General features: G+C 40.5%; 2 protein-coding genes across 5 annotated transcripts in view; both read right to left on the bottom strand.

The window, feature by feature from the left end:
- Positions 1-10147, bottom strand: part of LOC115223927 (sulfotransferase 4A1) — a 28310-nt gene extending 18163 nt beyond the window's left edge. For all 4 annotated transcript variants that reach the window (XR_005003720.1, XM_036513023.1, XM_036513024.1 and 1 more), the window contains exons 1-3: positions 9561-10147; positions 6444-6655; positions 1306-1432 (exon numbers count right to left, since the gene is read on the bottom strand). Coding sequence is in view for 3 of the 4 variants with exons in the window: in XM_036513023.1 (XP_036368916.1) it covers positions 1306-1432; positions 6444-6655; positions 9561-10089 (868 nt within the window). In the remaining variant the exon portion in view is untranslated. The remainder of the gene's footprint in view (positions 1-1305; positions 1433-6443; positions 6656-9560) is intronic.
- The window catches only part of LOC115223848 (PR domain zinc finger protein 4-like), a 58090-nt gene continuing 53886 nt past the window's right edge, over positions 8147-12350 (bottom strand). The window contains exon 14 of the transcript XR_005003719.1: positions 8147-8420. The gene's annotated coding sequence lies outside the window, so the exon portion shown is untranslated. The remainder of the gene's footprint in view (positions 8421-12350) is intronic.

The following is a 12350-nucleotide window of genomic DNA, read 5'->3' as shown; positions in this document are numbered from 1 at the left end:
ACTGCTATAAGGTAGGGAATTCTAAGGGTGATCTGTGAAGGTATAATAAAAATGTTGTGAAATAAAGGTGGTTTGTGACAGGATGTTGTAGTCAGGAACTAGAAAATTGTATTATTTTCTGTAACTAAAAACTTTTTACATCTATTTTTTCCTTATAAATATGGCTCCGAAGACTTTAATAATTTGGATATGGAGAGGCAGAAACTGCTGGTGATGATGATGATGATGGTAAGAATGATAAAACATTTATAGATACATTCAATACTAAATAAATTTTAAGTTTCAGCAGATTTTGAATTATTACAGTTATGAGCATACCTTAGAGATCATGGAATCTCTCTAAGTCGAGCTGCTATTTTTCCACATTGAGAAGTAACAGCTCTAGTTCACTGATAACAATGTTGGGTGGAATTCTGGGTTAAGAACCCCATAGAGCCTCTCATAACATATTAATTTTTTGAAATTTTTAGAAAACTTTTGTGAATATGTCTTTTACACACTGGAATTTATACAATTATGAAAAAAATTTTTTATTTAAAAAAATTTTTAAGACCCCATTCCTCCATAAATCCAAAAATTTTCACTCATTTTCAAATTAAAAGAAAAAAAATCAGTGTTTAAAATATGGATGGTCTAAATTTCTTGCTTAAATTCAGCAATGGATCACCCTTGGGTGCACCATCATTCCATTAAATGTGTTTATGGGGAGAAGAATATTGAAAAACATCAATACATTTCAGAGTATCAAAGAAACGAGGAAGATATTAGGTGGTTGTAAGACAAGCTAAAAACAACAGCTAATTGCTCGTAAATCACACACAAAAATTTTTTTTCCCTTTTTGTACAATCATATGAATTCCTGTGTATAGAACACAAATTCACAGAAATTTTCTGAAAATTCCCCAAAGTAAAAAAGTTATGTGGGGTTATATGGGGTACTCAAACCACAATTCCACCAAATATTGCTAGAAAAAACTGCAAGACCAATTCTTTAAGCTGAGCCAACTGGCAAGAAATTTAGAAGTAGACCAAGAGTGAGAGGGTAAGATGATATCCAATGTCTCAGTAAGTTGTGTTTAGGAATCCAGCCAGCAAGTCTAATGGCATCTGATAAGACCTTAAAGGGGAGGTACCTGATGGCTCTACCTCAAACCCCTCCCAGAATAGCAGGTGTAGAAGATAGATGGATACAACTGTATTTTTGTTTTAACTAATGTTGAAAAACCTTAGGGGGTTTTTCTGATGTATCTGATGCAGTGATGGGCAATAAAAATAAAACATGTTTAGATACTGAGTTATACTCACCTTTATCTTTGGTAAACCTATCGCAGAATTCTTCAAATGTTCCAACAAATTTCAAAGGTGTCAACATTTTTAGGAAGTTGTAGTATGAAATTAGTATATCCTTTGGATTTCTAACAACATAAATTATCTGAAGAAGAAATACCATAATCACCACCATCATAATTACCAGCAGTTTTAACTACTCCATATGTAAATTATCAGCATTTTTAAGAACTATAACTGTTTGCAAGAAACAAATGCAACAAGAATTTTAGTTACAGAAAATAGCAGAATTCTCTATGTTATAACTAGCATCAGCCCTAATTATATATATATGTATGTACGTATGTATACACACACACACACGCAGAGGTGGTGCTCCAACATGACCACAGTGAAATGAGTGTAACAAGTGAAATAATATATATATATTAAGGAACAAAATGCAAGTTGTCCTTGATATAAAGAAAGACAACCCATTTGGAACTAAATGCAGCAAGTTTTGATGTACCAAGTTGTTTACTTCATGTGTGTGAATATATATGATATATATCATCATCATCATCATTTAATGTCTGTTTTCCATGCTGGCATGGGTTGGATGCTTCAACAAGAGCTGGCAAGACAAACCATGCAGCTCATGCCAGCATGAAAATCAGACATTAAATAATGACAATTATGATGATGTAAATATATGGATCAGTACAGCTGTATAAAGAAGTGCCTAGCTCTAATTGTGGAGGAAACCTGATGAAGGGGTAGACCGTGGAAGACGTGGGATGAAGTAGTGAGGAAGGATTTTCAAATGCTGGGCCTCACTGAGGAAATGACAAGGGGCCAGGAGATGTGGCGGTTTGCTGAGCGAGGTCGTTGCCAGTGCTGCTGGACTGGCTCCTGTGCAGGTGGCACATAAAAAGCACCATTTGAGTGTGGCTGTTGACAGTACCGCCTGACTGGCCCTCGTGCTGGTGGCACGTAAAAGCACCCACTACACTCTCGGAGTGGTTGGCGTCAGGAAGGGCATCCAGCTGTAGCAACTCTGCCAGATCAGATTGGAGCCTGGTGCAGCCTTCTGGCTTCCCAGACCCCAGTTGAACCGTCCAACCCATGCTAGCATGGAAAGCAGACATTAAACGATGATAAGATGCATCAAGTTAAGTAACACTGCTGTCTTGCATACATACAGGTATGTATGTATGTCTTTGAGGTACTGTATTAATGTACCCATGTCAGTGCTACATAAACACACACACTCTCTTAAGCGGTTGGCATTAGAAAAGGCATCCAACCATAGAAACCATGCCTCAACAGACAGCTGCAATCTGGACAGCTCCCTGCTAGCCAGCTCCAAACCGTCCAACCCATGCCATCATAGAAAGGGGACGCTAAACAATGATGATGATATATATATATCTTTATCTCCAACTTAACATAGATGTTGTATAAGAACATAGAATACTGTGTTATTTACCTTAAGAGGATTTCTCAAATGGACACATGGTGCATAAAAAGCACTCGTATTCACATCAATGACAGGTGAGAAATGTCTGCTACAGCTGCTGAAGATCACATGATTTTGCCCTGCCAGAGCTCCTCAGAGGCAGATGCGCTGTAGCCTGTCGCAACATAACAGCAGAATCTCACAACAATGATGTATAGAATTTCAGTGTCTGTTGAGGAACTAATGTAAAATCATGCGTGAAATCATGCGATCTTGCAGTTCTGGTAGCTATAGCAGATGGTTCTCAGCTGTCGATGATATAAATACAAGTGCTTTTATGAATCACAAGGTTGCGTTTTGTGACCTAGCTATATGATTCAGGATTCAGTTCCACGGCATGATATATTGGGCAAGTTTCTTCTACTATAACTTAGGGCTGACCAAAGCTTTGCAAGTGGATTTGGCATAGGGAAACTGAAAGAAGCCCACCATCATCATCATTGTCGTTTAACATCTGTTTTCCATGCTGGGTAGTTTGATTGAGAACTGGCAAGATGGGAGGCTGCACCAGGGCTCAATCTGATTTGACAAGGTTTCTACAGCTAGATGCCCTTCCTAACGCCAACCACTCCGAGAGTGTAGTGGGTACTTTTATGTGCCACCAGCACAGGAGCCAGTCAGGCACACTAGCAACAGCCACACTCGAATGGTGTATTTTACATGCTGCCAGCACAGGTGCCACTGGCATTGGACACAAACAAATGGTGCTTTTAAATGCCACTGACACAGGTGCCAGTCAGGCAGCACTGCATCAGTCACACTCGAATGGTGCATTTTACATGCCACTGGCACAGGTGGTAATCAGGCAGCACTGGCATCGGCCACACTCGAATGGTGGAATGGTGCTTTTTATGTGCCACCAGCATGGGTGCCAGTCAGGCAGCACTGTCATCGGCCACGACTATGATTTCATTTGGTTCGACATCTTCACAAGCACAGCATATCGCCCAACGATTAAAAGGTGTTTTTTTTAAACAGTCCAGTCAGGTAACACTGGCACTGGCCACAACTACCATCTCACTAGGCTTGCTGGGTCTTCTCTAGCACGGCACATCTCCAAAGGTCTCAGTCACTTGCCATTGTCTCTGTGAGGCCCAACATTCAAAAGTCATGCTTTACCACCTTCCAGTAGCTATAGGTCTACCTCTTCCATAGGTTCCCCCCAATTAGGGTGTGGCACTTCTTCACACAGCTCTCCTCATCCATATGCATCACATGACCATACTAGCACAGTCATCTCTCTTGCACACCATGTCTGATGCTTCTTATGTCCAACTTTTCTCTCAGGGTGCTTACACTCTCTCGTGTATGCACACTGACATTACACATCAAGTGGAGCATACTAGCTTCATTTCTTTTAAGCCTACACATGTCTTCTACTCACGAGCCTTTGGCCAGCCTGAGACTGCAATAAAAGAGACTTGCCAAAGGTGCTACACAATGGCACTGAACCCGGAATCATGTGGTTGGGAAGCAAATTTCTTATCACAAAACTCACATAGCATATCTAAGAAAAAAAATTACTTTGAATTTTTTGGGGTAGTACTGCCTGTCTGATGATGAGTCATGTCTTGAGAAAGCTTACCCATGCTTGCTCTGCAGAATAATATAACCCTGGCACATCACATTATTTCTTACAGAATCTTTTTTTTCTTTTTACTGTGATGATTCTATTGTCTCCTTTAGATTAAACAAACCTAGGGTAACATGGTGGTAGAACAATACAGCAGACAAGGCCATTAGAGCAGAGAAACAGTCCTGGAAAACTTGGAAGAGTAAGGGCAGCAGGGAACTGTACCAAATAGCCAGAAGGGAGGCTGGGAGACAGGTATATATAGCCAAGGGAGAAGCAGAAAAGAAGTTTACCAATGTTCAGCGACATGAGGACCAAAGAACTGAAGTATTTCGGATTGCTAGACAGTGTGTGAGAGAAAATTGTGATGTTACAGGGGAGAAATGTGTCCACATGGATGATGGTGCACTTGCTTTTAATGATTCTACAAAGAAAGAGGCACAGATATGCCATTATGAAAGGCTGCTGAATGTGGAGAATGAATGGGAGGAGGAGAGGACCAGCTACCCAAATTGATAGCACCCTGGTAGATAAAGCAATTAAGTAAGTAGGAAGGTGAACAAATCACAAACCCCTTCAGGTAGATGGACCTGCTCAATCTATAGAAAAGGTGTAGGTAGAAACACCATAAGATGTACTCAATGCAAGCTATGGACACATAAGAGGTGCAGCAACATCAAAGGAAGGTTAACCGGGAAGATAGTTTTTGTGTGCGGCAGATGCACAGGGGCAATAAACACCGAAGATGCACAGAAAACAGATTCCATCACATGCCAGGGGAAGAAACTAGAAGTGGTTGATAGCTTCCGCTACCTAGGTGACCAGGTCTGTAGTGGGGGTGGATGCTCTGAGAGTGTTGCCACTAGAATAAGAATAGCCTGGGCAAAGTTCAGAAAGCTCCTACCTCTGCTGGTGACAAAGGGCCTCTTGCTCAGAGTGAAAGGTAGACTGTATGATGCATGTGTGCAAACTGCCATGCTACACGGTAGTGAAACATGGGCCATGACTGTTGAGGAAATATGAAGGCTTGAAAGAAATGAAACTAGTATGATCCACTGGATGTGTAATGTCAGTGTGCACACACAACAGAGTGTAAGCGCCCTCAGAGAAATGTTAGATATAAGAAGCATTGGATGAGGTGTGCAAGAGAGACGACTGCGCTAGTATGGTTATGTGCTGCATATGGATGAGGAGAGCTGTGTGAAGAAGTGTCACTCCCTAACAGTGAAAGGAACCTGTGGAAGAGGGAGACCCAGAAAGACATGGGATGTGGTGTTGAAGCACGACCTTTGAATGTTGGGCCTCACAGAAGCAATGACAAGGAAATTTGGGTTAGAAGGCTAGTTGAGCATGACTGGTACTTATTGGCCCTTGAGCATGACTGGTACTTATTTCATTGACCCTAAAAGGGTGAAAGGCAACTAATCAACCAAAGTACTTATTTTTCTTTTTTTTTTCAAGCTTGGTACTTATTCAATTGGTATCTTTTGCTTAACCACTAAGTTATGGGGACATAAACAAACCAACACTGGTTGGTGGGGGACAAACACAGACACATATATATACAATGGGCTTCTTTTGGTTTCTGTCTACCAAATCCACTCACAAGGTTTTGGTTGGCCAGAAGCTATATTAGAAGAGATTTGCCCAAGGTGCCATGCAGTAGGACTGAACCTGGAACCATGTGATTGGGAAGCAAACTTCATACCACAGAGCCATACCTGCACCTCTAATAAAAATGATAATAGTACTCAATATAAACTCAAGTCGACTTCGGCAGAGTTTGAACTCAGAACATAGAGATAGACAAAATGCTGCTTAGCATTTTGCCTGGCGTGCTAACAATTCCTATTTCTTTATTGGCCACAAGGGGCTAAACATAGAGGGGGCAAACAAGGACAGACAAAAGGATTAAGTTGATTACATTGACCCCAGTGCGTAACTGGTACTTAATTTATCGACTCCGAGAGGATGAAAGGCAAAGTTGACCTCGGCGGAATTTGAACTCAGAATGTAACATTTCGCCCGGCATGCCAGCTCGCCGCCTTAGATATAATAATAACAAAACAGAAAAAGGACATTTACTTTTGGTTTGACTGTTGAAAGCTGTTCTGGAAGGAGTTGAAAGGGCAAATGGCTTTTGATCAGTCGAGGTGATTCCTTAGCAGCTATGGCAGGTAGTCCAGGATAAATATTTTCAAGAAAATGGAATCGTTGTTCAATGTTTTTCTCTTCTTCTTGTGAAATGTCAAGATCTGAATGGATGAGGTAAACAATTTCTTGAACCCACGTAGTTCCTGGAAAAGACAAACCATTACACACATATATTTTAATAATAATAATATTAATAATAATAATGGTTTCAAATTTTAGCACAAGGCCAGTAAGTTAGGGGGGGGCATAAGTTGATAACATCAACCCCAGCGCTCAATATCTTGTTGATCCTGAAAGGAAGTAAGGCGAAAATGACCTTGGCAGAATTCGAACTCAGACCGTAAAGACACAAATTTCCACTAAGTATTTTACCCGGCATGCTAATGATTCTGCCAGCTCGCAGCCTTAATAATAATAATAATAATTATTATTATTATTATTATAATCCTTCTTACTATTGGCACAAAGCCCGAAATTTGTGGGAGGGGTTAGTCAATTACCTCGACCCCAGTACTTGATTGGTGCTTATTTTATCAACCCTGAAAGGATTAAAGGCAAAGTCAACCTCAGTGGAATTTGAACTCAGAACATAGCGACGGATGAAATGCCACTAAGCACTTCACCTGGTGTGCTAATGATTCTGCCAGCTTGCTGCCTTACACAATAATAATAATTCTTTCTATTATAGGTTCAAGGCCTGAAATTTGGGGGAAGGGTATAAGTTGATTACGTCAACCCTAAAAGGATGAAAGACAAAGTCGACCTCAGTGGAGGTATAAGGTATGGAATTTTGTTAAGGTGTAGGGTAGTCAATTACATTGACCTCAGTACTCAACTAGTATTTATTTTATTGACCAAGACAGAATGAAAAGTAAAGATGACCTTGTTGAAAGGTCAATAATTAAGGAGGTAAAAAAATTGATGAAATGCCACTAAGCATTTTGCCTGGCATGCTAATGATTCTTTCAGCTCACTACCTTAATAATAGTAATTCTGAAATTTTGAGGGAGGGTGCTTGTTGATTACATTGACCTCAGTTTTCCACTGGTACTTATTTCATCGACCCCGAAGCATGAAAGGCAATAGCAGAATATGAACCCAGAATGTAACAAGCTGCAAGAAATGCAACACATTTTTCAAATGCTATAATGTTTCTGCTATAATTATCTTAATGATGATAATGTTTCTGATTTTGGCACAAGGACAGCAATTCTGAGGTGAAGGGACAAGATACTAACACAAAACTGATGCTTTAGTTTATTGACCCTGAAAGGATGACAGGTTAAGTCAACTACAATGGGATTTGAACTCATAGAGTTAAGATTTGGAAGAAATACGACCATCAGGAGGAGGAGTGGCTGTGTGGTAAGTAGCTTGTTTACCAACCACATGGTTCCGGGTTCATTCCCACTGTGTGGCACCTTGGGCAAGTGTCTTCTGCTATAGCCTCAGGCCGACCAAAGCCTTGGTAGACAGAAACTGAAAGAAGCCCATCGTATATATGTATATATATATATGCGTGTGTGTGTTTGTGATTGTCTCCCTAGCATTGCTTGACAACCGATGCTGGTGTGTTTATGTCCCTGTTTCTTAGCGGTTCGGCAAAAGAGACCGATAGAATAAGTACTGGGCTTACAAAAGAATAAGTCCTGGGGTCGAGTTGCTCGATTAAAGGCGGTGCTCCAGCATGGCTGCAGTCAAATGACTGAAACAAGTAAAAGAGTATCACTTTAATGATTCTGCTAGCTCACTATTTACATACAAGGCCTGCAATCAGTATTTAATTGGTATTCTATTTTAATGAGAATATTAGATAGTACCATCACGTCTGGCATGGGTTGGATGGTTTGACTGAGGACTGGCAAGCCAGAAGGCTGCACCAGGCTCCAATCTGATTTGGCAAGGTTTCTACAGCTGGATGTCTTTTCTAATGCCAACTACTCCGGGAGTGTAGTGGGTGCTTTTTACGTGCCACTGGTACCAGGTCCCAGTTGTTTGTTTTGGCATGGTTTCAACGGTTAGATGCCCTTCTTAACACCAACCACTTTACAGAGTAGACTGCTTACCTTCATGTGGTGCCGGCACAGATGCTTTATATGTGAAGCCAACATTGTTGTTTTTTTTTACGTGGTGCTGATACAGGCACTTTTCTTGCATGGCATCAATGGATTTAATTCTGCTTGAAGTGTTCTGTGGATATCAACTCCAGAAAAATCCTCTCTATTACACTTCAGGTAATCTATTGTTATTTCCACAACAGCTTTAACAAGCTGAATTCATACTATTTCACGAGTAAGTTGTTCTTATTAGCGAGCTGTTAAAAAAAAAAGAGGCGATGCTTCGGTATAGGTACACACGTGACTTTGTTTACATTTCTGAAGATTACAGAAACCCTTTCTCCCCCATATATATAAAAAAAACACTTTCTTCAGCCTCGTCTGGCACCTGTGTCGGTGGCACATAAGAAAAACACCGAAAACACCATATCCGAGCGTGGCCGTCTGCCAGCCTCGTCTGGCACCTGTGTCGGTGGCACATAAAATCACCCACTACACTCTCGGAGTGGTTGGCGTTAGGAAGGACATCCAGCTGTAGAAACACTGCCAGATCTGACTGGCCTGGTGTAGTCTTCGGGCTTGCCAGACCCCAGTTGAACCGTCCAACCCATGCTAGCATGGAAAGCGGACGTTAAACGATGATGATGATGATGTATCCGGTACTTACACCGGTACATATACCGATGGTTCACCAAAAAAGATTATATAGATATCTGATGAGAGGTACTGAACAACAATATATACAGTGTATCAGCGTGTATGTGTGTGAGCAACCACAATGTTTAACCACTGGGGTCGATATAATCGACTTACCCCTCCCCCAAAATTTGAAACTGATATTTCTGAAGGCGGTTTTTTTCCCCAACTTTCTTATCCACCATTATATGTGCATAATACGGAAGATTGCCGAAGTCATCTTTCTAGAAATCGATAGTGTGGGCAAACTACACCACGAAAACTTACGTTAATTACCTGACTGGAACCGACTTACCTGACCGTGGCCAAGACACCACCCACACATCGTCTGGTCTAACGTCAAAGTCTCGAATCTTAGGTAAATCGTTTTCTAACATTGCGGGTAGGACAACCCCTTTGTATTGTATCAGTTTCTGTCGTCGACCGAAAGGTGCATCGTAATAAGTGTGAATATCATGAATATATTTTTTGTAAATAAGTTTCAGACGAGAAAACAGAATAGTGCCGAGAAGTAAAGCACCAATGGTTATGGAAGCGTAAACCATGTAAATGATCCTTGGATCCATCTTTTCCTGAGAACTCTTTCTTCTGTAAGGTGGTGCCGGTTTCCACCTTGTCTGTTGGTGTCCCCGGGAAAACAAACCTTGTTGAGATGACGAACGTTTTGGCGTCAAACACGAAAGGGGTTGCACGAAAATACATGCATGAGGGCGTAAAGATTGTGTTAAAATAGGGCGAAGTGAGACGGTGGGATTAAAACGAATCAAAGTGCCGAGTTTTGGGCTTAATAAGCGAGGAAGAAAGAAGGAGTTCATTATTGACATTGTTTTTGACTTTCACATGTGGGAAATTTTAGTTTTACCGCCGGAAGTTGAATAGATTCAAGGGAAATCACTCTGAACAAACTATCAAGAAATCACCCTGAAAAAACCACCCCAAGAAATAAAATTCCGGCAGAACTGAGTTTTAACAGTTTAAAACATCTTTACGAACTCGATAAAAGTACCTAATCAATTCTATCATATACTTACTATAATTAATTACAAAAACAAAGTCTGTAACGAAAAGATAACTAATTTGGCATAACTACAGATGTGTACCCCATCCCTCATTTGTTGCCTCACAACTTCCTCTCTCTCTCTCTATCCGCTCAGTCGAAGTCGACTCACGATCACTCGTTGGATCAGTGTCCTCCAGTCAGTTCTATCCTGGGCCGCTTCTTTCAGATTGGCCATGTCTATTCCGGTATCACTCTTGGTGGCAAGCCAGCGGGTTCTTGGTCGGCTTCTTCCTCTCTTGCCACTGACCATTCCGAGCATGATGTCCTTCTCCAGGGATTCTCTCCACATAATATGACCGAAATATGCCAATCTACGCTTGGTGATCCCAGCTTATAGCGACATTTTCGGCCTTATCTGCTTAAGAACTTCTCCATTGGTGAGCCTTGCTGTCCATGGAATCCGCAAAAGTCTTCTCCAACACCAAAGCTCGAATGCATTAATTCTCTTCATAACTTCTAGAAAATAGATATTTTTTAATGAAATTTTCAACAAATGCCGCTTAGATGCTGTAAATTCAGAGTATATAGGGATTCGTTGCAGAGAATTTTTACCGAGGGCTTTCGAAAAAATTTTTTTACCTTCATAACTTTCAGGAAAATGGGTATTTTTAATGAAAGTTGATACAGATACCTTTTAAACGGCATAGCTTACGGTTATAAATTCCAACTTATGTGGTCTTGATCCGAAACTTCTCTCCCTCATCCCTTCGGAAAAACATTTTTCCTACAAATTTCTTTATAATCGTAATATATGCAGTTTGAAAGGTATTTGCATAAACTTTCATAAAAAGATATCCATTTTCCTGAAAGTTATGAGGGAAAAAAGTCGGGTTGTGTGAATTTTCCGAAACTCCTCCCCACACCCCCTTGGAAAAATTCTTTCCCATAAATCCCTATATACTGAAGTTACAGCATTTAAGCGGTACTTGTTGAAAATTTCGTTAAGAAGTATCCATTTGTCTGTAAGTTATGAGGCAACAACATCGGGGAGTGGGGTACCCATCTGTAGTTATGCCACTAATGTTAACGTCTGCTGAAATCACTCCTAACTTTTATGTACAGACCTTTTTTGGCATATCTACACAAGCACAATCCTCTTCTGACTTTGTTTCCTCCTAACTTCCAGAAAAATTGATTTTTTTTTTAAAGGAAATTTTCTACAAATAAGTTGCTGATGATGTACATTCTAATAATATCGGAATTTGTTGTGAAAACATTTTCTGTGGGAGGGAAGAGGAGTTTCAGAAAATTTACATGAGTCGGTTTTGTTCTGTCTTAATTTTCAGAAAAATGGCTACTTTTTGATGAAATTTTTTATAGGCATAGGAGTGGCTGTGTGGTAAGTAGCTTGCTTATGAACCACATGGTTCTGGGTTCAGTTCCACTGCGTGGCACCTTGGGCAAGTGTCTTCTACTATAGCCTTGAGCCAACCAAAGCCTTGTGAGTGGATTTGGTAGATGGAAACTGAAAGAAGCCCGTCGTATATATGTGTGTATATATATATATATATATATATGTACGTGTGTGTATATGTTTGTCCTTGTTAAGTTAGCTCTGGATGGAAACAGTGCACTGATTTTCCTCCATTTGTACATTTATCTGACAACAATGTGTCGATCTCAAATGATTTTATTGCTCTTTTGTCATAAATGTTGTAATCTAATCATCATCATCATTTAATTTCCACTTTCCATGCTGGCATGGATTGGATGGTTTGAAGACTGGTAAACCGGGAGCTGCACCAGGTTCTAATCTGATTTGGCATGGTTTCTGTGGCTGGATGCCCTTCCTAACACCAACCATTCCAAGAGTGTAGTGGGTGATTTTTATGTGCCATTGATGTGGCACTGGCATTGGCCATGATTATGATCTCATTTGGCTTGACAGGTCTTCTGAAGCACAGCATATTGTCCAACATTTGAAGGGTGCTTTTTACATGCCAGTTACACAACACTAGCATCGGCCACAAGTACGATATCACTTAACTTGAGATGAGTGTTAAAATATATTATTTTCATAGTTTT

This window comes from Octopus sinensis, linkage group LG24 (assembly GCF_006345805.1).
Source record: "Octopus sinensis linkage group LG24, ASM634580v1, whole genome shotgun sequence".
Taxonomy (NCBI): Eukaryota; Metazoa; Mollusca; class Cephalopoda; order Octopoda; family Octopodidae; genus Octopus; species Octopus sinensis.
This window is presented reverse-complemented; position numbering and strand designations above follow the sequence as displayed.